The sequence below is a fragment of the Alligator mississippiensis genome, chromosome 5, assembly GCF_030867095.1.
Source record: "Alligator mississippiensis isolate rAllMis1 chromosome 5, rAllMis1, whole genome shotgun sequence".
NCBI classification, from domain to species: Eukaryota; Metazoa; Chordata; order Crocodylia; family Alligatoridae; genus Alligator; species Alligator mississippiensis.
In genome coordinates, this window is record NC_081828.1 from 203172074 (window position 1) to 203199940 (window position 27867).

General features: G+C 44.4%; 1 protein-coding gene and 1 long non-coding RNA gene across 2 annotated transcripts in view; one reads left to right on the forward strand and one right to left on the reverse strand.

Moving 5' to 3' along the window:
• Window positions 1-17747, forward strand: part of LOC132250951 (uncharacterized) — a 33225-nt gene extending 15478 nt beyond the window's left edge. Inside the window, exon 3 of the long non-coding RNA XR_009462714.1 lies at window positions 17373-17747. This is a non-coding gene — a long non-coding RNA (uncharacterized LOC132250951). The remainder of the gene's footprint in view (window positions 1-17372) is intronic.
• Window positions 1412-27215, reverse strand: NOM1 (nucleolar protein with MIF4G domain 1). Its single transcript, XM_019497368.2, has 11 exons — window positions 26323-27215; window positions 24579-24703; window positions 23327-23522; window positions 19818-20141; window positions 19144-19254; window positions 17362-17526; window positions 15926-16047; window positions 11021-11153; window positions 9521-9652; window positions 4023-4132; window positions 1412-2738 (listed from the first exon to the last, which is right to left on the reverse strand). The coding sequence occupies exons 1-11, from the start codon at window positions 27196-27198 to the stop codon at window positions 2561-2563; spliced, it is 2472 nt and encodes an 823-aa protein (XP_019352913.2). The 5' UTR covers window positions 27199-27215; the 3' UTR covers window positions 1412-2560.
• Between the last annotated feature and the right edge of the window lie 652 nt (window positions 27216-27867).

Genomic DNA, 27867 nt, shown 5'->3' on the forward strand with positions numbered 1-27867 from the left:
GGACAGACAGACGAAGGCTTTTATACATTAAGGCATCTTGGTGCCGATTTAAAGGCGACAGCTTGAGCCTTGCTCTTGACTTATACCAAAGTGTGGAGCCTGCGCCTCGCTCCGCCTGGCCTATCGGGGTGTGGCCCCTCCCCTCAACTCGCCTGCCACAACTTGGATGTACTTGATTACGTTCAGAGGGGTCTCCAGTGGAGATCTTTATCCTGGGTGGGACCTCCCGATAGACGGTGTTACTCACGGTTACCGGACGCGGTGATCCACAGAGCTCCGCCTCCCCTACACCCCGTCCACACGCCAACCGCTGGGCGATGTCTTCCAGATGTTGCCAGGCCCAGTATGATGGCCTCTGACCGGTCCCCCCGGTTCCTGGTCGTCCTCCCTCCGGCTGGGAGGGGTTTCTCCTTTTTCCTCCCTTAGAGGTAATACTCCTCCGAACCAGGGGGAGCTGGTGGGTACTTCCCCTGGTTCCAGCCCCCTCCTGGGGCCTCCGCTGTCTCCCCTTTCCTCCCGGCCACAGGGCACTCCCCTGCCTCCTGGGCGTCTGCCGCTTCAGGACACAGGGAGAGTGCCTCGGCGTGCACTCTCTGACTGCCTCTCGCTCGGCTGCTTGCGAAAGGCTTCCAGCTCTTGCCTACACTGCCTGCTTGAGACCCGCAGGCGGGGTCCTCTCCGCTCCGTGCGAGAGCCTGCAGCACGGGCAGCACCCCCGTGCTCTCTCTCCCTGGCTCTCTCTTCTTCCCTGTCCTGTCGGCCCTTTTGAATCCTCCCGCAGCGGCCGCTCCGGCCGCTGGGATTGGCTCAGCTGTTCGCCGCGCGGTGAACAGCTGTTGCCAGAGCCGGCGTAATGGCGGCTCGCGCGGCTGCGGCTCTTCCTCCCGCTGCCCCTCTGCCGGTATGTATGCCCTCCTGGGGGCTTGCTCTCGGGGTCTAGGGTCTGTGGGTCCCCTTTTCTCCCCCTCACTCGCCTGTGGGGGCGCTTCGCCGCCACACAAAAGCTACCTCTTGTCAGCTTACTCATAAATAGGTACCTAGTCTTTCAACCTGTGACATTAAAGGTGACTAGCTATGGTAGTCCACTCTGCCCTCTTGGCTACAGGAACTGGCAATGATGGCCTGATGGGTCATCCGCAGGATCTTTAATACCCTTAGGGCAGACAGATAGTTTTAAGATGAGCTTGAAAAAGACCATGTCCTTGTTTAACCAGTGATTTCCTTAGGGCAGGGACTGTGTCTCTACCAAACCCATTAGTTGAGCTCCAGCAACCCAACAGACTTCACCATAGTGAGCGTCACGATGCACGTTACAGCTACAGGATGATGGGCTAGGTTCAGACTGCTAGGATTTGTGTGTTACTGTAGTAGGAACCTATTTCAAATTAGTTCACTAGCCATCCATACAACCTAGTGACATTATGTTTTATTCAGATATTGTTTGCTAGAATGCATCATACAGGGCAAAATTAGCCATGAAAATCTGGTTTAATCTGCCATTTGTTAGATGCCATATATTTTAAGAAACACTTCATCTAATCTACAAGAAATCAGGTGATGCACCGAAAAAAAATTAGTCCTTCAAGCATCTCGATAAAGAAAAAGAGTAGGATCTAAATGAGATATTCTCTTCTTGGAAGACAGAAAATAAGTTTGATTATAGCACATGTGGAATTTAATACATAGAAACATTTTAAGCTAGGAGTTGGCAAAACAAGCCTCAGAAACCACGAGATCCAAATACACTAGGCAGTTATAGATTAAAATATTAGCATAAAATTATGCTGTGTTATTTAAACCCAATATAATTGGGCAAATTAACTCTTCAAACCAATCTAAACCACCAAGGTTTATAAAGTAAGTGTTGGAGACATCATTCCCTGACAGCAATGCAGGTAAACAATTCTTTGAATTAGTCAATACAAATCACAAAACACATTTTCTTTAAAAATGTAGAACTGTTCCAAAACTGACTCACCTGTGTCTGTGCCATCTAGTGGTTTGCTTTACAACTGATTACAGTAAGTAATTAACAAGCCTCAGAGGAGGTTGACCATTATATGACACAGAAACACTACTTACCTTTTATTTTAAATAATTGTGTAAAATTGAAAAAAGTAACAGGTTTGAATATCAAACACTGAACTCTCCATAATTACAAAACTAGGGTTTGCTGGATAGTATCATTTGGAGACTGATATAAGGTATTAAGTAAAATGAAATAATTTTTGCCATCTCCCAAGATGTGAAATGGTACTAGGAATTACACTCATTGGAGGTGAATGGGGAAGGAAGAAGATAAACCTTAAATGATGACTAGACGAGTGAAATAAGACACACAATTATTTTTTATGATGTCCTCCTTTTGTGACCTTCTCAGAAAACTGTAATTCTTGTCTGGGGGTGATACAGCTGTGTTATATCCAGAGTTTGGGGTCCTTTGCAGGGTAATAATACAATTTAAAGTCAAGCATTTAGATTTCTGAAAGAAAAGACCTGTTGCAGTTAAGCACAACATTATTATGAAGTCCTTGTTTCCATACGAAGTTGAAGAGCAAAACTATAGTTTCAGTCTGGATTCCTTTGCTTGCAAAGTCCTGCTTACAAATTCAACTCTGTCTTTTAGTAAACTGGCTTCTTCAGCAGTTGTGTGCGCTTGAACATTCTTTAATAAGAAGTGACTGAGGAAGAGCTTCAAACCTTCACGCAACATTCCCAATTTTGGGTTGTCAGATAACCTGAAGAGAGAGAGAGAACAAATCAGGAATAATTCCAATTTCTTATGTTCCAGGTGATGAAAATTATGAAGAGTTTTTTGTTCACCTGGCAGGTTTTGTGGAAATATCCAAATGAAGAATCCTCAATAAAAGCTAAATACTTTTTTGTTTTCATGTCAACAAGTAGAAGCTTACACTGATTTAACAACTGGCCAGACACCTTACTTGCAATTGGTTCTCAAAAGCAGTTTGGAATTTAAAGTACTTCACAGGATTTGACATAAGGTCTAAGTTATGGCAAAATTAAAAGCAAAGGCAATATATGGGAAACTCCCCATGTATTTCAGATAGCATTTGGAATAGGTTTTTAAATGCTCAGCAATGGAGACATTCCAGTTTTTAAGTAGCTCTAAAAAAAAAATGTAAAAATAACGTATTAATTACTATTACAATACCTTAAACTAATCTAATTCCAAAAAGTAGACACTATCACTGTTGATTCCATTACATGTGTGTTGTGCCATTATTTTCAATTACACTTGGCCCCCCCCACCACAGTTCTTTTTTAGAATAACTTACAAATTAAGGTTTTATATGCACTGTAAACACACTTGTAATGAAACCCAATTAGCTGTGACCCACACTGAACACTGTAATATAAATGGGTCCTTAAAAGCTTGCTGTAACCAAGCTAATGCCTTGGATGCAAGTGCATTTATTCAAGCTTTTTAGACAATTCATGGTTTGTACAAAAAGGGAGAAAACACATCAGACCTAGATTAGAGCCACTTCAGAGGGGTTAAGGCATTTATTTTGATTACCTCTAAAAGGTGTTCAGCTGAAGACCCTTACCCCTCTCAAATGACAAATGGAGATTTTCAAATAACATGCAACAATGCTGATAAATTAGCTTCCCCTTAGTTTCTCATTTTGCAATGCATAAGTGAGGTAGCAGAACAACTTGGTGGCATGACTGAACTCTAAAGCTGGCTGGCATATCGGCTGTGTTCACCAACAATTTTCTTGTTCTTGCTAGACAGTCTGATCACTGAAATCATGCAGCATTTCAAAATCTGTATCAAGTGCTATACTACATTTTTATTTTGTAATAGCATGTGATACCCCAATCAAAATTGGAATCACATTGGGTGAGGCACTATACAAGCATATAGGAAGACATGCCTCTGTCCCAAGAGTTTCTCTAAGAAGTGAGATGTTTAGAACAGTAACAGAGAAAGCAAAGCCCTTTTATTTTTCCAGTAGCTATTCACTAAGCATTCCCGGGGAAGACCACCCATCACTTACCTTCCAAAAATGTTACTAAGTTCTTCTGAGTCTGTTTTTATTAACAGCATACTTAACACTTGCCGCAGGAAACGGACTTTGGGTTTGTCTAGTTCACTGAATTCAATTACCTAGTTAATAAGATAATAAGAATTAGATTGAAAAAAAAAACATTTAAAACTATTGAATCATCTTTTAGAAGCTTGAAGATACAACTTGATTTAGAAATATTGTGATCCTTCCTAGAATCTTAGGAAAATACGGCTGGCAAGGATCACTGGAGATAATCTAGTCCAACCCCCCGCCTGAGGCAGGATCATCCTTATCTAAACCATTCTATACACATCCTTGTCTAACTTATTATTAAAACTACACAAATCAACCTTGTCTCACAACAACAATCCTAAGCTGCCAAAGGTATAGCAGGAGGTCAAGGGCAGTCAGCATCCTGCTGCTGCAAGGGTTGTTAAAAATACTCAAGAAATCCAAGGGAGAGGGCAGAGGCAATGGCCCCCATCCTCCTCGTCTGTACCAATCTGACTCTGGAGTAAAATATTCCTTCCTGAACCCAAATATGGTGGTTGGTCTGACCCTGAGCAGAGGAGAAAGACCCTCTAGTCAGGAACCTCCAGTTTTTAGTCCCAGCAGCAGCAGCAGAGCACCTGTCAAAATTTCCAGCCTTGGCCTACAGCCCACAGCCAAAACTTCTGAGGAAGGGAAAAAAAAACAAAACACAAAACAAGCCTGACAAATATAGCGACAGGAGGAAAAATAATTCCCTCCCAGCCCTCTAGTAACCAGCAAAGCCCAGAAGCAAAGGGAATACCCATACTATAGCATAGGTATAGCTACCCCTAGATGATGCCTGACTAATGCTTATCCAACCTTTTTTAAGAAGTGCTTTTTTAAATACATAGAGGGTAAAAAGAAGGTACCGGGTAACATGGGGCCTCTGCAGGACACGCTAGGAAATCTGGTCGTCGCACCAGACACCAAAGCTAACCTATTTAACAATTTCTTTGCCTCCATTTTTCTGAGCAGGGACCAGGTCATCCTCCACATCAGGACCCCCATAGGCTCCAGGGGAGGCGCATCTAGGCCTAGGGTCAGAGAGGACCTAGTCAGGGAACTCCTGGAGGGACTGGACGTATTTAAATCAGCAGGTCCTGACGATCTCCACCCCAGAGTGCCGAGGGGATTAGCAGAGGTCATTGCAGGACCCCTGGCATGGCTTTATGAGCGCACTCATGGTGCTTTGGCGATGTACCAGAGGACTGGAAAAGGGCCAATGTGGTTCCCATTTTCAAAAAAGGGAAGGAGGACGACCCAGGAAACTATAGGCCAGTCAGTCTTACATTGGTCCTGGGGAAGCTTTTTGAGGGAGTTATCCTGGCGCATGTCCGCGAGGGGCCAGCAGGGGAGATTATGCTTAGGGGCAACCAACACGGGTTCATTAGAGGCAGGTCCCGTCAGACCAACCTGGTGGCCTTCTATGACCAGGTCACAAAATCCTTAGACGCAGGGGTAGCAGTGGACATAGTCTTTCTGGACTTTAGGAAGGGCTTTGAAACTGTCTTTCACCCCATTCTCATTAAAAAACTAGGGGACTGTGGTGTCAATACCTACACAGTCAGATGGGTCACTAGTTGGCTGGCGGGCGGGCCACACCCAGAGATGTGGTGGTGGACAGGTCTTACTCGACCTGGAGATACGTGGGCAGTGGGGTCCCCCAGGGCTCATTCCTTGGGCCCACACTGTTCAACATCTTCATCAGCAGCTTCAATGAGGGGGTAAAAAGCACCCTGTTCAAATTTGCAGATGACACTAAGATGTGGAGAGAAGTGGGCATGCTAGAAGGGAGGAATAGGCTTCAATCAGACCTGGACAGGTTACAGGGGTGGGCAGATGAGAACAGGATGGGTTTCAACACTGACAAGTGCAAGGTGCTGCACCTGGGGAGGAGGAACCAGCAGCACACCTACAGGCTGGGCAACTCCCTTCTCGTCAGTGCAGAGGCAGAAAAGGATCTTGGAGTCATTACTGATGCCAAAATGAACATGGGCCGACAGCGTGGGGACGCGGTCAGGAAGGCCAACTGCACCTTGTCATGCATCGACAGATGCATCTCAAGCAGGTCCAAGGAGGTGGTCCTCTCCCTCTATGCAGCACTGGTCAGGCCGCAGTTGGAGTACCGCGTCCAGTTTTGGGCGCCGCACTTCAGGAGGGATGTGGCCAACATGGAGAGGGTCCAGAGGAGGGCAACCTGCATGATCAGGGTCAGCAGGGCAGGCCCTATGAGGACAGGCTAAGGGACCTGAACCTGTTCAGCCTCCACAAGAGAAGGCTGAGGGGGGAGCTGGTGGCCGTCTATAAACTAGTCAGAGGGGACCAGCAGGCATTGGGAGAGTCCCTGTTCCCCCGAGCACTGCCAGGAGTAACAAGAAATAACGGTCACAAGCTGGCAGAGGGTAGATTCAGACTAGACATCAAGAGGCACTACTTCACTGTCAGGGCGGCTAGGATCTGGAACCAACTTTCAAGAGAAGTGGTGCTGGCTCCTACCCTGGGGGTCTTTAAGAGGAGGCTGGATGAACACCTTGCCGGGGTTGTTTGACCCCGGTACTCTTTCCTGCCATGGCAGGGGGTCGGATTTGATGATCTGCTCAGGTCCCTTCCGACTCTGCCAGCTACGAAACCTCTTTTTGAACAATGATAAGGAAAGGGAATCCACGAGTTCCCTAGGCAGTCTATTTCACTTCCTCACCGTTCGAACAGTGAACAAGTTTTTCCTGATATCCAATCTAAATCTACAACTTCAAGCCACTGGGCTGTGTCCTACTCTCTGCAGCAAGAGGGAAGTGTTTTCCTTCTTTATGGCACTCCTTCATATATTCGAAGATTCGTTTCTTGTCCCCTCTTAAGTGCCTTTTCCACAAGCTGAATAGGCTTATTTCCTTCAACACTTTCCTTCCAAGCCCTTTACCATTTTTGTCATCCACCCCTGGACCCTAACTTTTCATGCCTTTTTAAAAATGTGGAGCCCAGAACTGCACATAATACTCTAGATGAGGCCTAATCAGCGCTGAGTAAAGAATCACTATCACTTCCCATTTCTTGCACCTAATGTCTTTATTGAGGCAGCCCAAAATTGCATTTGCCTTTTGAGCAGCTGTGTCACACTCCAGACTCATATTAAGTTTGTGATCCAGTGGCATCTGGGATCACCATAGATGAAAAGCAAACCAATCATAAATCAAAGGAATGAGCCTTGCATAATTTGAGAAACTGGAGATGAAAACAAAGAATAATCCCTTACACTTCAGTTCAAAAACACCTACTGGCTTCACATACACACTGGACAAGAGTTACACACAACAGAATCTAATTGAATCTGCCACAAGAGATCACTGCATGGAGGAGCAATTGCTCAAAACCATCTTCTAAAGCCACCCTTGAGAGGCACCCTATTTGCCAGTACTAAGATACCCAGATGGATCTTTCCAAGGAGACAGGCCCCTCTGACATATGCAAGCAGCCAAAGCACACTTCCTGTTCAGTCAGAATCTGAGAACAATTCACCATCTGGGGGCCCCAAAGACTGCTAGTACAACAGCATGGGCAGCACTTTTTTATCCTGCAATACAGCAGGGTTTTATCATAACCAGAATTTAGGGTCATCTAACAACAATTGTGTAATTTCAACTATATTAGTATACCAGTACAACCTTAATAGCGTGGACTGCAGTTATTTTGGTATAAAAGTGATTATCCCAGTACAGTATTATTCTGAACAGGAAGTGGAATAAACTGCATCTTAACTAGGGAATATACTGAGTGTAACTATATCAGTAAACAGTGTATTCACCCCTCACTGAGGATAAGAAATGGGACACAACTCTGTAGACAAACCTTGAAAACGTTTGGAATCCAGGTCATTACTTTGCTCCCTGAACAGCCATCTCAGTAATTTTACTCCAAAATGGAAGATTCAACATCAAGGCAGTAATTAGCACAGTCAACAGAATCCATAGATATCTTCAAGACCTAAAGGCATGTTTAAGTGGTCAGGTCGCAGTTGGAGTACTGTGTCCAGTTCTGGGCGCCGCACTTCAGGAGGGATGTGGACAGCATCGAGAGGGTCCAGAGGAGGGCCATTTGCATGATCGGGGGCAGCAAGGCAGGTCCTATGAGCAGAGGCTACGGGACCTGAACCTGTTCAGCCTCCACAAGAGAAGGCTGAGGGGGGGGATCTGGTGGCCATCTACAAACTGGCCAAGGGGGGCTAGCAGGCTATGGGAGAGTCCCTGTTCCCCCTGAGCACTACTGGGAGTAACAAGGAATAACGGCCATAAGTTGACCGACAGTAGATTCAGGCTACGTATCAGGAGGCAGTACTTCAGAGTCAGGGTGGCTAGGAGCTGGAATCAACTTCCAAGGGAAGTGGTGCTTGCTCTTACCCTGGGGGGTCTTCAAAAGGAGGCTAGATAATCACCTGGCTGGGGTCGTTTGACCCCAGCTTTCTTTCTTTCCTGCCCATGGCAGGAGGGTGGACTTGATGATCTGCTCAGGTCACTTCCGACCCTACCAACTATGAAACTATGGTTTTGGCATCCTGCCTTCTCCAAAGGAACAAAATAATCCCAACTAGTTAGTAACAGCCTCAAACCTCACTGCTGGCTTCTAGCATGATAAAAGCCATGCGCCCTTTTGAAGCAAAGCAGTTTGCAACTCAACTAGCCTGCTCTGTACATGAAGGAAGGTTAACTACCTCTAATGTAGGCAATATAAATATGGGAAAAAAAAACAAACTAACATGTATTGTCTTCAACTCTGATTTCCCATAAAAACACTATTCCTGTCTACAATAGCCTAAATTCTGTCTTCAGGGTACTGATTTTAAAGACTTTCCAGATGCCCCTTCCCGAGTTCCTCTTAACAAATTTATCCTCATGGCATCACAAAAGGGAACATCCTAATGGTCAGTGCACTGGGCTAAGACCTTGGTTGCAATTCCCTGTTCTGCCACTGGCCTTCAGAGAAACTTTAGGTGCCTCTCTGGACCTCAATTTCCACATCTGTAAGATAGGCATAATGATGCATTGTAAAGTGCTGCGAATCTATGGATGAAAGCACTAGATATTATCATTACCCCCATTTTACAGATGGGGAATGGAGACAAGTGACTTCATCAGTCTCTCAGGAAATCTGTGGCACAACTGTTAACTGAACCCAGGCTTCATGAGCCCCAAAGCTAGTGTCTTAACTACTGAGCCAAGCTTCTCAGTTTGGCCATTACAACATTTGCATGAAGGTAGTTCAGGGCAGTTTGACAACTGGGTTAATTTCAGCAGGCAGAGAAAAGTTCAGCTTAACTTGGAAGCCTGGAATAATCAAAACTGGATAACCACCAAAGCTGTAACACTCGCTGGACAGCAACCAGTGATAACAACAACACATCTTCCATCAAAGTAAAAGTGTGCTCAAAGTGCAAAAATACTTCAAAGACAGAATATACTGACCTTGAGGACTGAAATGGAGAGTGATTTTGTCTTTAACACATGAACTAACAGACACACCAGGTTGGAGAATGCAGTGGGTGACAGGTTTCCCAAATCTCGAATTTTATCCCAAAAACTGAACTGGAATGTCATCTAAATTTAAGGACAAAAGAGAATTCAAGTCACAAGTCAAGTAAGGAAGTACATACTATGTAATATCATAATGGCAAGTGTTCAAACCTACCTTACTATACCTTTTCCCTTCACGTAGCGAGTGATCATCAAAATATTTTTAAAAACTGTGATTTATGAGGTTTTCCAAAGGATTTGCAAAGCAAAATGAAGACAATTTAGGCCAGAAATTGCCCCCTGGCCTGAAAATCATATAAACCAATGGTTAGCAACCTATGGCCTGGCCTGCAGCTGGATCTGGGTTTGGCAGCATTTGGCAGTGGGGGCTTTGCCTGAGCTGCTGTGGCTGTAGGGACACGGAGAAGAGGCAGTAGAGAGAAGCAGTAGTGGCCAGGTCCTGGTGTCAGCCTGCCTTGGACCTGACCTGGGTCACTCTGGCCCACCACTGGAAAATATTACTGACTGCTGAGCTGACACAAACCGTTTTAACAATTGCAAAACTAAGCTACATAGCTGCATATAAGTGTTCTACCAGCAGTGGTCCTCCGTGCAGATGCAGGAGCCTAATAATAGGGCTCTATTTTTGCAGAATCAGGACCTTAGCCTTGATCCACAACTTTCTGAAATTAAACAACAGTTGTTTTAAGTGCCACTTTTCTGTTTACAAGCTCCACAATTATCAACTTCAACCATTATAAATTTTATATCAGTCACACAAGATGCATTAGAAGTAGCTGTCTAGGAGCCTTACAAACTTTGTATACTCTATTGGTGAAACATTTTGGAATTATCTGCATACAAAGCAGAAAAAAAAAGTATTCAAAAAAGGAACTGTGTGCACACAAAAAATCACCCAGGTAGGTTTTTTTTTTTCTTCAGCTTTTATGCTGAAGCACCAAGAGAAACAAGTCTGCATGAAACAGCTACAATTATGAGTACAGTTTATGGTTGCTGCTTAGAAAACCCAGCAATCTTGTAGTTTCAATAGCAAAAGAGAAGCAACTATAACTACTACATCATTCTTTTTTTTTTCCAGCTGTTGGGTGGCAGAGGGTCAGTGGTTTATGCTGAGTGCAAGAGGGGTCTTTTCACACACTTGTTTCCCAAAACATCACATACAGTTTCCTTATTTTAGTTTATGTTACATGCTTACTGGGCCTTCTGGCCAAAGGAATCTCAATGGAACAGCTGAAAGTGATGACCTTGTAGCAGGTTTTTAGTTAAAGGCATGCTTAGGCAGAAAGAGCTGTTTTGTGTTATTACATAATGAAAGAGATTGGTATGATAAACCTGACAGTGGATACCAACAATGGAAAACTTTAGATGGATAAATAAATAAAAATCCCACATTTTGGTGGCATAATGAGGCATGAACAAACCTTTATTTACCTGAAATCTTCTATCATATTCACAAAATTTGGCAGCCAAATATGCATAGAAGGGGTTATATGTCTTTTCCTGGAGGCAACAGTCAAGTAGAACATGAACAATCTCTCTTTCCTGCTGATCTTTAAGTCCCAGCCTGCAATTTCAATAACAGAGAACAACAATAGTTCATCGAGCTTAAAAATATCGACTGCCTTCAAGTAAGAGTCGCTGGCTATTTCTCAGAATCAATTAAATTACTCTGTTGCAACAGAAATGAAATCCTAAAAGCTTTAAATTGAAACAAATTGTCAACTGCATAAGCCAACCCAACATCCTCAGTGGGCTGCAAGTGCTGTCATTGAGATGCAACTGAAGGACACAAACAACAATGGATAAATAGAGAATGACAAACACAATGAGCTTCTAAAGAGGGAAATGCAGCAGACTATGTTTGCTGACTGAGGAATAGGCACAAATTACAGCCAGATTGTTCTTTAACCTTTAGGAAGCAAGAGCTGAAGCCCTGAAAAAGTAAATTTCACAGGGAAGGTCAAAGAGGGAGCTAAAAGCTGTGGGTCCTCAGATCGAGTCATATCCTCAACCATGGTTTGGGGAGGGAAAGGTTGCCTTTACTTGACCATTGCCAAGGTTGTTGGGAAGAGACATTTTATCAAACTGAACTACAGATGAGAAAACTATATATCTTCAATCTTTTTTTGGTTGGAGACAGAAAACCATTTTTTTTGAGTGACAACCAAGGGACCCAAGTGACATGAGTTTGACTGTTTCAGTCCAGGTCCTAACAGATGGCACCCACATTAAGAAAAGCAATAATAATTGCAGTAGCACAATCAGTACTAATTGGCACCCATGCTGGCTGTCTCAGCAGAAAGGCCAATGCCCATCTAAAAGAAGGTTAAGGGACTTTGGCAAGGAACAGTAACTCACACTGCACCTATTCTGTGAATAAATATGATTTAGTTTCCAGTACTGCCAAGTATTTGGCAGTACTAACATCAATTAAAAAGTAAAATGATTAATATTTTAATCTGAAATGTCAAACGTTTTTTGCATTGCTGTAAGACTGGACTATTTTTTTGCAACTGACTTGTATTATCTTCCTCCATTAAAAATACAAAATCCCTGGGATCTTCCTCAATACTTGGTAGAACGCAGAGATTGTCATGGACTGCCTAATCTCAGATTAGTCTAATCTCAGATGGCTGTGTAAATTTCAAGGTACCTGCCATTGTACTTGTATACACATGCATCACAGATTTTCAAAGGTAAACTCTACGCCTCTGGTCTCTCCCCCCTAGCCAAGCTACTGCTCTGCTTTATGCTCCCCAGTTTGGGCTTCTTGCCTGGTCTGGTCACCTGCTTTCTGTTCTCTGTCCAATCAGTAGCTGTGTTCCCAGTTTCTTCCCTGATCTGCTGTGTGCCACACACAAAGGCTACCCCTGTCACTTGTAGGGTGGCCATCATAGGGGGCAGTCTGGTTGTCCTCTATTAAGATAAAACCCGATGCCTTTATGTCCTCTATTTCTTCAAGAGAAAAATAGAGAACGTAAAGACATCTGGTTTCGTATCAACAGAGGACAGAAGACAACCAGACTGTTCTCTACGACGGCCACCCTAGTCACTCGCAGCATGTCCTGCATGTTAGCCACCCCTGGTTTAGGCTTTTATAAAACACAAATCTAAAATTGTTTTTAAACTTTTATTTATAAGACCTTAAAAACACCAAGTTTAATAGTCTAACATGAAAATGTGGTGGGCCAACTGTTTAGGCTACAGTCTCAATCTCAAGAGTAAATTATAGCAAAATATTGTTGTTGCTATAATTGCCTAAATTGATTTCTCCACTCTTTACTTTTCCTGGTCTGTGTTGCTACAATAGCGCTAATTTTTTATTCTCTTGTTTAAATGTATCTGGCTCTTGCTAGTCTTGATGCTTACTTTTATTCTCACTTTAAAACAAATTAAAATCCCACTGATACCAACAGGCTGAGGCTAACACAGAATACAGGCTAACTGAAAGAAATATTCTAATTCCAGCGGCGAAGCGTAGGGGGTGCATATGCATCCCTGAGAGTGCCGGTGCACCCCCTAACTGTCCACACTTGCCACTTAGGCAATGCGCAGGGAGAGGGAAGGTGGGGGCAGGCAGGAGCACCGATGATGACTCCCCCCACAAGCACCAACTGGGGAGTAACGCTCCTAGAAGTGGCTGCTGTGGGGCGATGCCCCCAGTCACTGACTGGTTGCACCAGTTGCCCATGTCCAGTTCTCAAAATAATAGAATAGATTATCATTGCCCAGTTTGGTATTTAGACTTGATTACCAGAGCGACACTACCCCAGTCTTACCCGATTTTGCTGTTTAGAGGTTAACAGCTTTATGTAGATATTCTAATGCTTGGCTTAATGGCTTAATTTGAAGCCTGCTTAATGAATTTAAGTGAAATTCCAGAATTAACCCCCAATTCAGATGCTTTTCTTTGCACTGCCCATTTGTTCAGTTGCCACTGTACATTGCTAGTTTCTTAGCAGTGAGTGGATGGTGGTTTCTGATCTTAGAAAATCTGCACCCCTACATTGAGCGGCAGCTTCAAGCGCACGCGCGCGCGCGCACACGCACACACACACACACACCCACCCACCCCCCCTTATTTTTCTGCTATCTTGCCCTTTAAAGACCTAGAATGGTCTTTCACTACTGCGAGTTCCAGCAAAGAACTTCCTAGTTTCTACAGTCTCCAGTGTCAGAGTCTCTCTATAAAAGAAAACGCAGCTGCAGATACTGTGCTGCTCCATCCACCATGAAATAAGACATTCTTTCTGTATCTCTCTCTCTAAAAATGCCTTCATGTTAGGATCCCAGCTTGCAAGCAACTTAGCTCTGAAAAAGCTCCCAGGTAACATCAGCAACAGCTTGCTGCTGCCACTTTCCCTTTGAGATTTCAAAGGAAATTTTTGAAAACACTTTTTAGAATCAATTACAGTTTTGTTTTTTATATTCAATACAGAGTTGTCAGTAATGTAGTACACAATGACAAAAAGGGTTACTTTATTTAAAACGTGTTTGGGCTAAGTCAAAACAGGCTATGTTTGTTGCTACTTCATGTAGATTTAGGCCAAAAAGTTACCAGTGGAGTTATGCTACCTTGACTGCCACAGCTTCTGGAATGGTTATAATTCTGTGTAGGTCAGTATTGGGAATCTGAAATACCTAATTTATATAAGCAGAGTAAGAACATTTTTATTCTGCATAAATCTATTGTACACCAAGTCTCGTTTGCCGACAGACCTACCAGTGGGTGCATCAGAAGCATAGTAAAAAGCTTAGCTCTGCATGCACTTCTCACATGCTTCCTGAAAGACCACTATGAAACCCAAGAATATCTGAATTTCCCCAAATTCTGGAAAGCATGCTGTTGTTACAGGCTGATTACATCTTTTAAACACCTCCCCCTCCAACCAATGAATAAATATCAGGCTATTTAATGTGTACGAGATATTTTTCAAATACAGTTGTTAAATCAGCCAAGTCTGTGGGTAGACAGGCTTGCATACATGTGCTCAAATAACCAGGATGCAAGTCAACTGAACTAGTAGGCCTCTGGCAGCAGCTGAATTTCTGCAGTAAAAAAGCCACATCAGAGCATTGGAATAACTACATCTTAGAGTTGAAATCAAGTTGTTTTGCAAAAGCAGCAAGTAATCAAATTGTAGTTATGATTACTAACAAGCCTATTTTGATTTGGTCGATAAATTAAAACTGTTGCTTACCATTCTAACAAAGACAGCTGCCTTAAAAATATAAGACAGCAGGAGAAAAACCCAGATACAGTCTTTCTTTCTCAATCCCTACTAGCATTTTGATTAAAGGCTGTGGAAGCTTTGGATGCTGATTCGATTCAGAGGAGATTTGGCCTGATTCGGTGGCCAAATCAAAATCAGGAGACCAATAAAAAAAGTTCAAATCAATTCAAAAAAGATTTGGAGAGCTTCAGAGATTCGGGCAGTCCCCGCTCACTGCTGCAGGGAGCTGGACCGGACTCTGTGCTGGTAAGTAGAGGCTGGAGGGGACCATGGAGGGACCCCCACCAGCCTCCACCAGCCCCACCCCCTCAGCCCCGTCAATGGCTGCCCCACTTGACACCCAGCTCCTGGCTTTAAAAAAAAAAAGCCCCTACTCACCGGCTGCTCAGGGGCCTGGGGGTTTCTGAGGGCTCGTGTCAGAGTGCGGGGCAGTAGGGATTGCCCACCCCCGCCTGGCAAGAGCCAGTGAGTCAGGGCTTTTTATAAAAAGAGCCAGGAGCTGGGGCCAGGTGGGACAGCCATGGAGGGAGGGGGGCTCATGGCAGAGCCCCCATGCAGTGTGGGGCTGCAGGGTACAGCAGGGATCACCCCCCCCCCCACACACACACACCTGGCAGGAGCCAGGGAGTCCATTGCTTTTTTTTTTTTTTAAATAGAGCAGGGAGCTGGGGCCAGCCATTGACGGGGCTGGGAGAAGAGCAAAGGATGGGGCCTGTCTGATTTGGAGATTTGGCCAATTCGGCAGCAGCCAAATCTCCGAATCAGACCTGGCCAAAATCGATTCAGGACAGTGATTTGAATCACTAAATCGAATCACTGTCCCCTGAAATCGGCCAAATCCGAAGCGAATACTAGCTGCTTCACTCAGGCCTAGTAGAAACACCTTCAAAGTGATGTTTGTCTAAAACAGCTCCTTGGTCACAGCCATTTCTTCTAAAGTGCTCCCTGGAAGGTTAACAATATTTTGGTCCATTCCTTACTCCCTGACTTGTAGTTTAGTTCTACAGCACTGCTTGCCTTCCTTGTCATCACTTCTTGCTTCTGATGGTTCTTCACTCCATCCTCACCTCAACCCTTAGCAACTTTCCCACTTTGTACTTACTTCAAAAGCTTTTCAAAGGCATCCAAGAAGTCTTCGCCAGTCATCAAGACACAAAAAATATTTTTCCTGATGTCAGTGTTCATTCTCTGCTTACGAGCAAGCTCCAGTATCTTTGAACTCACCTAAAAAGAAATTTCATTTTTAGACATGATGGAGAAAAATACTTCCACTGCAATCTCTCCAACATGACTGACTATTTGTGGTGAATTGTGAAGTAACAATTTGAAGGCCTTTTGCCTTCATCACTGGAGATCAACATAAGAATTGTTATGGCTTGGCCTTCTACCAAGAAAAAAATCAATTGAGTTAGAAGGGCTTTATTAAGGGCCATGCATATAAGAACAGGATAAAGAGTAGCAAGTCAGCTACCCCACTTTAAAATAAAGTTGCTGCCCTTATACGTGATTTAGCTTTGCCCCAATAGCAGCAGAATGACTTCTAGATGAAGAAGCGTTACAACTGTTCTACTTTCAAATACCTACCTAGATTCATAGATGTTAGGGTCGGAAGGGACCTCAATAGATCATCGAGTCCGACCCCCCTGCATAAGCAGGAAAGAGTGTTGGGTCTAGATGACCTCAGCTAGATACTCATCTAACCTCCTCTTGAAGACCCCCAGGGTAGGGGAGAGCACCACCTCCCTTGGAAGCGCGTTCCAGACCTTGGCCACTCGAACTGTGAAGAAGTTCTTCCTAATGTCCAATCTAAATCTGCTCTCTGCTAGCTTGTGGCCATTGTTTCTTGTAACCCCCGGGGGCGCCTTGGTGAATAAATACTCACCAATTCCCTTCTGTGCCCCCGTGATGAACTTATAGGCAGCCACAAGGTCGCCTCTCAACCTTCTCTTGCGGAGGCTGAAAAGGTCCAGTTTCTCTAGTCTCTCCTTGTAGGGCTTGGTCTGCAGGCCCTTGACCATACGAGTTGCCTTTCTCTCTTGTTACCTCTTCAGTGCTCAACCTTTTTAGCCCAATTAGTTTTAGGTTTATCCTTGGTCTATAATCTAAGTTAAATGGCTGTACTCTTCTTGCCAGGTCACTTGTCCACTTTAAAAATAAGTTAACTATATACCTCCTAGGAACAAGGGACCTTACTCAAAGTCCTGGAATCCTTCTTAGATGGTGCCTGTTTTTCTCATTTTATATGTCAAAAAGCCAAGAAATCCTCTGTAATTTCAGAAGGTGGAAAAGACAATTTCAGGGCCAGGGCAAACAGAAATATGACCCCCACAAACCGTATTAGAAAGAGACAGATGTCACATAGAGCTTCTATAAACTCCATAGATGTGCACTGCTTTACAAATTAGCAAGATGAATCTTACAGTCCAAAGGCTCAGTTCTACAAAACGCTGTTAGGCTTGAGAGGCCAGTTCATGTGTCCCAAGGACAAAAAAAATATATTGATACATACATTAATTAATAGCATGTCTATATATGTACCTTTCCAACAGGCAGTTGCTGCTGAGTCTTGTTGGCATTATCAATCATTGGTGCTCCACTCCAAGATGACCCTACAATCCACCAGCGACCAACTTGGTCAGCATTGAGGAGAGATTCTAAGGATACACGAAGCTGAGTCTCTCTTCCAGAACCACTGTTGTGAACCTTGTGCAACAACAAAAACAACAGGAGCAGCTTTCAGTTCCAAGCAGGTTTTTAACCTAAAGGATTTTAGATCAAAAGCCCAGTTTTAAAAAAAAGTCTCCTTACTGTGCTGTCAAATCTTCCTCCCCATAACTTTTCCTTCTAATTATGATCTGACAAAACCTACATAATTTCATTTATTTTAAATTAAAAAAAAATATGTGTGTGTTCTTAAATCTGTATTTTTGGACTTCATGCTTTTTCTTTTTTTTTAAATGAACACCCACCAAAAGAGAAATCCAGCAGATTATCTTCATTCACTAAATTATAAAGGCCTTGGTTTAAATTCCAATCTAGAGTTACAAATTCAAAATTAATTGCAGTCTCTTATTTTCTATGGCACATTTTTGCTCACATGAAATCAACAAAACTTTCAGTACAATTAGCGGTAGTAGGAGATAAGGAATAGATGGGAAAAGATGTTATAAGTAGGTTTTAAAGATGCACTTGCAGAACTGTAACAAAAAGCTCTACAGAACCCGCCTAAAACATGTCTAGATGTAATCTAGTAAATTCCTAACTTTGCATATTATAGAGACACAAATTTCAGAAAAATATCCACTCTTCTGAAGCGCTGCCGGTTAACTGGATAAGCCTCAGCTTTGAGAAATGCAGTTTCTGACATGACAACTTGCCTGCTCTGCATAAATGTTAAAGGATCCTACACCACTTTCTGCAAGCCTGTGGGTTTCCCCTCAGTGTCCTTGGAAAAAAAATTCCCTCATTTCTCTAACTGTTTAGCAACATGCAACTGGGTACTAACACCTAGACAGCTGCATTTCAGGAGTATTCTCAGGATGTGAACTCTGACCTGCTCTACACTGCAGTTTTGTCATTTAGGGGATGCAAAAACACAGAACACTTCAACGGACTTTGCTCTGGGATGGTGAATTATGCCACCAGAAAACTGCTTCTGTTGGCATCTGTCATACGTCCACTACAGGGTTCTGCCATCATAGCTATGGTGACATAAAACTGCGTTTCCCAGCTGGTGTGCTACAGCACACTGGTGTGCCATCAGGCATGTCCAAGCGTGCCGCAGCATTTTGGGCTGGACCTATGCACCCCCATCTGGCTCGCGCCACACACCCTGCCTGCTGCTGCCACAGACACAGACAGAATGAGAACATGGCTCCAGCCAGGTAGGGAGCATGGCTCCAGTCCAAAATGCTGTCTGGCTTGCCGCACACCATCCCTCCCCATCAGCATCCAGCTAGCCATGCACCATGCCCTCCCTCCAGTGTCTGGATGGCCACGCGCCACCCCCCTGCACCATGTCTGGGGTGTCATGGTGCTTTTTTGTTTTTATTTAGGCGAGTGTGCTGTGGGGCAAAAAAGGTTGGGAAACACTGGTGTAAAAGCAGTAGTTCAACACAATACAAGGTCCAAAATAATTTGGAATTTATGAGGACAAAAGAGTTTTCACAAATGCAACCTATAATGCTACATATGTTCCAAAGTGATATGCACATAAGGTTTAACATATGTCAGCATCACCTTAAAAAGGGTCTTGCAGTTAGTTCTGAAGGTATGACTTAGGAACAGTTGTAGTATGGATACAAAAAACAAAATCCTTACCAACGGTCTCTGCAGTTTGCGCAGTTTCTCAACTGGTTCAGGGTCATAACCTGGGATTTTCCGCATATCATTATTTTTGAGTGCCAGCATAGTCTCTAGCATAAAGCGAACCTACAGAGGGAACAAAAACAACAGGATGACTTAGGTGTTGGAAAAAAGGTCATTAAAAGTGCAAAACTTACCTGGAACGTGTTACTGTGCACACACAAGCACTTTGGCTGCAATACATTCTGGAATCTAGATTACATATATGCACATATAAAATTCTGGCTAAGAGACAATATTAATTTCAAGTACTATTGCCTCCATTTGTTTTACGGATAGGCTCATACCTCTGCTTATTATGGGTTTTGAGTCAAACAACATTGAATAATGAACTGAATACCTCAACCTTTGCAAAACAATGTAGTCCTAATTACAGTTGTTTCAGATCATGCTGGTTTTTGTATTTTGGAAACAAACTTTCCTTTGTATGTTTTTCTCTATGTACACAAAAACAGAAGTTAATGCAATATTAATTTAAGATCTAATCTGACAACATAACAAAGAACCTTAGCTGACAAATTTAACATGAATTGAAGGTGTTGGTAAATTTAAAAGATTTAACCAATTCTTCAATGAATTCTGTCTACACAAGAAAATTTGTCCTATTATGTATCCAAATGTATTCATACCCTGGACTGGTCCTGAAATTTCTTCCCCACAGCACCTGCTTTGTTCTGAGCCTCACTGATCAGTTCCTTCAGTGCAGAGGCATCATCTTTCCTCAAGGAAAAGCCCACATTTTTCAGGAGCAGCAAAATCAATTCAATGTCCTTTTCCGTGAACGTGCTAACAAGCTTCTTCAGAATGTCAAAGATCAGCAGCGAATGCACGACATGGAAGTTATACAGATGGGCAATCAAGATAAAGAGGTTTTCACATTCTTTCCCTTCAGCCTCACTTTTATAGAGTTCATCAAATTTCTTTACTACCGCCTCCAAAAAGTGTGCACCAACCTGGCAAAGAAAAAAAATATTACCAGCAAGTTAGCATATGGCATGCATGCAATTATTTGTTTTAAACAGCAGCTGCAAAAGCATAAATGCTGATAATTACACCAACAATTAACTTTGGAGAATGCTGCTGCACCTCTCCAACATAAATTTAAATGTCAACATAATAAAAAAGAGTGTATACACTATATTTTTATTACAGATTTTCTTAAAATACATACTATTTACATCCTGTCCACTGCCATATGACAATTATATTTTTACACATGCAGCCCAGTTATCCTTCCAGACCTGTTTGATGAAACAAAACTAAATAACCAAAAACAAAAATATTTGTTTAAACAAAGAGACTGGAAATATTACTCACTGCAGCATGGATTAGCATGCTCCCAGTTGCCAAGCTAATGCAGCTTTTTACTCCGAGTAATTCGTACATTGAAAGACAATGTGTCCAGTACCAAAAATACTACACTTGATCTGAGCCTTCAAGAGGCCAACAAGCAAACAAAACCCAATATTTTAAATTAAAATTATTTGCTATGAAAAGCCTAATAAAATAGATATATTTTTTTTCTCAGCTTGTAGTTGAGAATTTTGCATTACTACTAGCTGACTTCAAACTGGAGATAAAACTCAACTAATTGTTGAATATGTTTAATCTGGAAAAAGATCCCAGGATAACTTAATACCTCCTTGACTCTTTATTCATCAGCAGTAATATTATGTCTACATTCTTTGAAAAAGAGATATGCCAAACATCTTAGCTCAAACTGTGCATCGATTACTTGTCAACTATTCATTTTAAAAAACAAGTTATGTAATTAAAAAAAACCAAAAAAACCACGTAATACCTCCATGCCAATATTGCAGTTATAATTATTAAAAAATGCATTATGTTCCAAAAGCAATTCTGACTTGCTTGCATTTCACGTTCCTGATGGTTTCAGGAGTACATTTAACAATATATCACAAATATTTATTTTTTTTCATTTGCAGACCCCTAAAACATTTCAAATGGAGGTGTGGATCCTTTTGAATGATAAGTGCAGGTATTCACATGCTTTTGATTTCTCATAGTCATCTTTTTGCAGATCCCTTATACATAGTCTGCAGATCCCCAAGGGTCCACAGACCAAAGGTTGAAAACCACTGATACAGCAATATACTTACCTGTGCATTCAACAACAAAAACATTACACACATGCTACGCAGTCTTTTAAAGATTGCTACAGAAATCTTAACTTTTGCATCTCCTGTATCAATTCTGACTGTAGCCTTAATGTTACCTCATAGTTTTGTGCACTTTATATTCTAAACTTTTTAAAAAACAAAATAGCTTATGCTTTATAATGCATTTAGACAGTCACGATTAAATTCTTAAATGTACACTAAAGTCTCTGGCACATGGCAGAGTTATTTTAGGGGTGCACCAATAAAGATATTCTTGGCTGATACCAATGGCTGATTATTAAGCAGCCATACTTGCTGATACCAACCCGACAGCTGATTTACAAGAATGCAGCACAGCAGCTTGGAGAACAGCATCCAGCCAGTAAGGCTGTGGGGAAGGGACAGGGGGAAGAGAAGGGGCAGTTGGTGTCTGTGCTGGGAAGGGTGTCAATGGGGAATTTTGGGGTGGCCATAGCCTATAAAAAGTCACCCCTCCCAGCATAGCCTTGGCTGGGAAGAGGCTGGTGCAGCCCCTGGCCCCGACCCTGCAGCACGCAGCCCACCCTTGCCCTACACAGAAATCTGGGGGAGGGGGGGAAGCGGGCACATGTCCCCTGGGTGTGTGCACAGCAGCGGGAAGCCCTCCCCATCCCCCATGGACAAACCACCCACAACTCTGTCCAACTTCTGGGGTTGTATTCACTGCCCCAGCTGGGCAGCGACTACCCCTGCCCCTGTCACACTCCCTCATTGTGGTGGCCTCAATCTACTTCCTCCCCGCACCATGCCCTTCCTCCCCCACAGACTTAACAGCTGGATACTGCTCTCCAAGCTGCCAGGCTGCTTTCCTAGCCACATGCATTGCAGCTGCATGCATGCACACTGCATTTATCAGTGCCATTATCTGCTACATCAGCCAAAAAAGCTGATTGCCAATAATGTTAAATTTTCCTTTTATCAGTGCTGATCCTATATACTACTGATATAATCGGTGCACCTCTAGTTATTTTAAGCTTATACAAAGATTGTTTCATTAAATCACCACCAACATTTTAAAGGGTGTTTATCATTTTAAAGTAAAAAGTAGGAGTAAAAAATGATCATCATAATGAAAAGGCTGCATGGAGAAAAGGTAATAAAGCTGCATCTAGCTGATACTAGTTTGATTGCAAAAACAGCTAATATAGAAGTAATTTAGCCTCACTCATACCAATATTAAAATAATTCTTGAGTCTGTAATGCATCTTATTAATTGGTTCTTGTAATCATGTTTCTACCATTATATAATTAGAATACAGCTTTATGGGAACAGCATCCTGAAACACCTCATTGTCTCTTGGCAGAAGTTTCAGTAGAATTAGCTGAACTCTTATAATGACTTCCCTTTGGCATTACCTGTTCTAACTTGTCCTTCACATTAGTAGGCAAAGCTAAAATTAATTGTATCTTGACATCTGCAAACTTAAAAATACACCAAACTATCAAAAAGTTGTAAGGTATTTTACAAAGTCCTGAAGGTCCGGCAAACATTTGCGTAAGCCCACGGACTATACATAGGAGCAGGATTTAGCATTGGTACTTAAATGTGTAAGTGCTGTCGCTGAATGACTTCCTAATTTTTAATCAACACTGTTATTTGATATATTAGATTTAAGAATATTTTAAATAGCCACAGGATAGGAATGAATTACTTTAATTAAATACAAGAACAGGGGTGCCAGAACATTTCTCAACACTACAAATGAAGTCAGAAGTACTAAAGATTTCAATGAAATGATGACCTGTCCTTTTATAAAGATCATGCACAAAAACACAGAGAAGAAAATATGCAAGTAACACAGATAAGAGCTTCTTACCTATGAATTCCTGGCTATTAACCCACAACTACTTTCACACAAGTCAGCCAATGATACAATACAATGAGGTATAATCAGAAACCCAAGACTTGCACTCCTTTTTCAAAGTGCCTTTACAACAACATGATTACAAAATAGAACAGGCTCCAGGCAAGAAGTTACCTCAATTCCCACTGTATGATGAAGAATGCTGACCAAAAGGACATGTTCCATCATCAACCTCGCAGGCATTGCAGTTGCAGCAACACAAGCATTCATAAGAACGTCTGTTAGGGTTTCATTCATGTCCTTTCTACTATTAGCCATGTACAACTCGTCCAATTGTCCACTTATGGAGGCCATATTGGGTTCACTCAGCCTATTAAGAAATAGAATTGAGAGTTCTCTTTAGCTTTGTACCAATTCTCTCAATACACATCACCTAATATTGTTTTTAACACACGTCAAACCTTTATATTTTCCCTCATTTATTTAACTAGTACCTAATGATAAAGGGAAAACATTGTGATAGAGGCTTTTGATATTTCTTGTTCACTAAATTCTTTAAGACACCAAATATTAAGTCCCAGTCTTCTCATAAGATGCAATATATGAAGCACAAAGTAATACTATTATTTGTAAGGCACTGGCAATGCACTTAGTGCTATATAGAAGACAAATAAAGAACAATCCTTACTCCAAGCAGTATTTCTGAAACGACCAATACATACGACCTGCCACGTGAACATAGCCAATCTTGCACTCTGGCAAATTTATCTGCGTAACAACAGCAATCTTATTCTGATCAGCCAGACTGCATGCAAGCTAGATTGCACCCAGTTTTGGAAACACTGGCACAGACAAAAATTAACGCTAGTTAAATGCTTTTTTCTAAAAGTCACAAATAAGAAATAACTAGTCATTACCATTGAAAAAAAATAAAACTATAGTACAAGATATGCAAAGCTCTTTCTGAGATTCAGGCCAAGCAGTCTTCATAGTTTTTAAGTTACGTGCTTAATTTAAATATTTTAAAATTAAATACCCCTATCTCCAAGTTCATATTGTACACATGAAGAGTTTGATGCTAGAATTGTTTTTTAACTCCGCACAACCTCACTGATGTCCCTGGATGCATGCCCTACACGTGGCAGTAAAGGTCTGGAGAAGTCAGGCCAAACTTTTACAATCACATATAATGAAAACCTATCTTCTTTCATAAACGTATCAACTTCTGTACTAGACGTTCTGCAAAACAACAGACAAACAAGAACTCATCTCCAGGATGGTAGGCTTCAAAACTGTCAAAAAAAAAGGAATCAGTTTGCAAGAAGAAAGTCCTATTTACATCTCTTTGGTTTGAATGATGGCTGCTGTAGCAAAAGGCCAGACAGCTTATCAACGCTGACGCATTCAACTTGACGCATTTCATTACCTGTTCACTAGACCATTCACTGTTTTCTTCAGTCTTAATAGTTCTTCCCTTTTTTTGTCATCCATTCTCTCTCCAGCTCCTCTTGCTTGAGGGGGGACATATTTGGTTGGACTAGGGCAAAGGTTCTGTCCCAAGAAAAAATTAGGGTGATGCATTAGAAAAATCTAAATACTTTGGAATAAATGTGACTCTTTTCACTAACTCTGACAAATTGTTAGATATACCACAAGTTTATTTCTAATTGGCATGTATTTAACTGTAGCACTAGGCACATAGCACAACATCATGCTAAAGGAGCTAACTTCAGAAACATGGAGAAAATCATCTTTGCTTATTGCCAACCCAATGGCAAAAAAAAGAAATCTATCCTCTTAAATGAAAACAGTTTTCTACTTCTTAGCTAAAACCAAGATCCCAATCCAGGTTCATTTCTCCCATTAGTCACTGGAAATGCTGCAGGCTTCCAAAGTGCTTGGCCTCCAATGTGTTATTAATTTAGTGCTGGGTTTTTGGTTATAACCGTGTTGGTCTAAGGACATAGGCAGACAAGGTTCTTTGAGCAGATGTGATATCTTTTATTAGGCCAACTGAGCAGTTGGAAAAAAGTTCTTAGCAAGCTTTTGGGCACAATCACCCTTCTTCAGGCAACAAGAAGGGTGATTGCACCCAAAAGCCTGCTAAGAACTTTTTGCCAACTCCTTAATTGGTCTAATAAAAGGTATTACATCTACCCAAAGAACCTTGCCCATCAATTTAGTGTCAGCTGTATCCTTTTGTAGGAGGAAGATTACACCATCTGGTTGATCTTCCTCATCCCTTCCTACTGTAGTTCTATTGGCTTCCTGAAACAATGACTGCAACATCGTGATTCAATCAGATATGCTTGGATGGAGGTAACGCTTCAATCTGAAAGCGACTTCATGGCTCTGCTACGTATTCCTGATGCGATCACAGTCAAGTTACATTCCAGTCTTTGTTATGCTCCAGTTCTGTTGGCAAAGGGTGGAGTGAGTTCACATTTAAAACTCCTCTGTGGTAGCAGAATGAGCTTTTCCTCCAGCAGGACTAAACCACCTGGGTAGAGCAGAGCAGAGCAGGCTGCTGCCGTCCGACAGAAGAGGAGCTTTCTTGCGTCTTCTGGCTGCCTGAGCACATTCAGCTAGTTCCTTCCCATAGTGCACCTGACCTGGATGACTGCCGTCTGCTGCCAGAACCCGTAGCACAAGGTTGCCGGCAGTAGACAAGCCCAGCTCCTACACTGTCAGGTGCAGGATAACGCTCCTTCCCCCACTTCATTCCCTTTACCTGTTTGTCTGTTTCCATGTTACAGGTTTCCCTCCCCAGCCACGGGTTTGAGTATCCATGCTTCATATTCCATGTACCATTCTGGCAACCGCGGTTTTCCGTGGCCACGCATCAGCCCGCCACCTGCCATTTTTCCCACAAACCTTGTGTCTTGCAAACCACGAGAACCGTCAGGAACTCAACCCCAGCAGCTGGCAACGGAAACCGGCATTTCCATCGCTGCAAAGCCCATCCAGCCTCTTGCTTCCAAGAACGATCCCCGTTCCACTGCACCCCGTATTCATCCCTGGCCCCTTCACCTAACAGCGTTTCAGCCCCACAACAACATGGCGCAAGGTGCACCTCGGCCATCATAACCGCCGGCCCCTTTCAGGAGAGATCTCGGGCAGGGAACAGGCCCCGAAAAGCAGCGCGTCCTGTGCCGACAACTCCCACCTACCGTCTGCTCCGCGAGGCTCCCGGCGGGGCTCGGTTCCCGGGTGCCACCATCTTCAGAGAACGAGGACGCCTCGCGGTTTCGCGTGTGCCCGTCTTTCCGGGGTCCTGTTGTGTCGGCCTTCGCTGGAGCCAGTGTCCCTGTTTCGGCCTCTTCGTCCTCCAACTCCTCCTCATCTTCCTCACTGTCTTCCTCCTCTTCTCCCCCACGGAGCTCCTCCTCCTCCGACTCTAGCTCATCTTCATCCTCCTCCTCGCGGCTCCTCCCAGGCGCCAGGCCCCGCTCGGCCTCCCCGCCGCCGTCGCTGTCTCCGTCCTCCCAGAGGCCGCCCGCGCACGCGGCCGCGCCCCCGCCGAGCGCGCCCAGCACGTAGCCCAGCCCGTCCCGCGCGAAGCCGGGCGGCAGCTCCTCGCCCGCCCCCGCCCCCGCCCGCCGCCGCTTGCGGAGCCGCAGGCAGCGCTCCAGCCGACGGATCTCCCGCTCCTCCGCCTCGTTGGCCGCCAGCAGGGCCCGCTTCCGCGCGCGGGCCACCGCCGCCCCCCGCGCCTCCGGCTCCGGCTTTCCCCGGCCGACGGGCTGCTGCTGCTGCGGCGGGCGTGCGGCAGGGGCCGGGGCCGGGGCGGGGGGCGGCTGCGGCTGTTGGGCGCCGCCGGGCTCCCGCTGGAGGAGGCGGCGGCGGCGGCCGCGCTTGAGCCTGCGCTTCTCCTTGCGCAGCTCCCGGCGGCTCCTCCGGGCCCGGCCGGCGGCGGCGGCGGAGGGGGGCGCGGGGCCCGGCTCCGCGGGCGGCGGGGGGAGGCCGGCGGCCTGCACGAAGTCCTGCACCGCCCGCTGCAGCTCGCGCAGCCGCCCGGCCGCCCGCCTTGGCCTGCGCGCCGCCATCTTGTGTGGGCCGCCGCCTCCCTCGCGCCGCGCCCGGGTCTGGGCGGGGCCCGGCCTGAGCCTGCCTCGGCCCCGGCTCCGGCTCCGGCTCCGGGAGCGGCCGGGGGCAGCGACCCCGCCACCTGCCGGCTGGCCCCTGGCGCAGGGCGCTCCCACAGCCCCGGGAGCTGTGCCCTGTGGGCCTGGTGTGGGCCAGAGCCGGCGGGAGAGCAGAGGTTTTTCTAGACAGGAGGCGGCCCGGGTCAGACAAGGCCAGCTGCAGCCAGCCCCGTGCTTTCGTGAGAGACCACCGCCGGCAGCCAAATCGCCCCGTGAAAAGGGAAAGGACAAGTCTTGAGGCAACCAAGAGGAGTCCCCAAGCAAGGGATGGCTGCGCACCCACCCCTCTCTGCCCAGCCCCGCCAAGCTTCCCCCGGCGGGTCCCGATGGATGGCGTTGTGTGCGGATAAGGGAGCGAAGGCCTCTGCCCTCCCCTGTCCTGTCCAGGGACTTCCCGCCAGACCGCCACCAACGCCAAGACACTCAGTGCTCCGCGCAGGCCGGGGGGACGCTGTTGTCGGTATCCCCCAGTGCGGCGAGGCGGTGGGATGCTCGCGTCTATAATTTGTTAAAATGATCGCTTCTCGGTCTCTTGAAGGCTCAGATCAAGCGTCCTGCGTGCCTGCCGCG

Coding starts and splice junctions, on each gene's coding strand:
- NOM1 (XM_019497368.2), bottom strand. CDS start 27,198: ATGGCGGCGCGCAGGCCAAGGCGGGCGGCCGGGCGGCTGCGCGAGCTG. Junction 24,704..26,322: donor GGAGCCTCGCGGAGCAGACG/GTAGGTGGGAGT, acceptor TTCTTGGGACAG/AACCTTTGCCCTAGTCCAAC. Junction 2,739..4,022: donor CTTAGTAACATTTTTGGAAG/GTAAGTGATGGG, acceptor CTCTCTCTTCAG/GTTATCTGACAACCCAAAAT.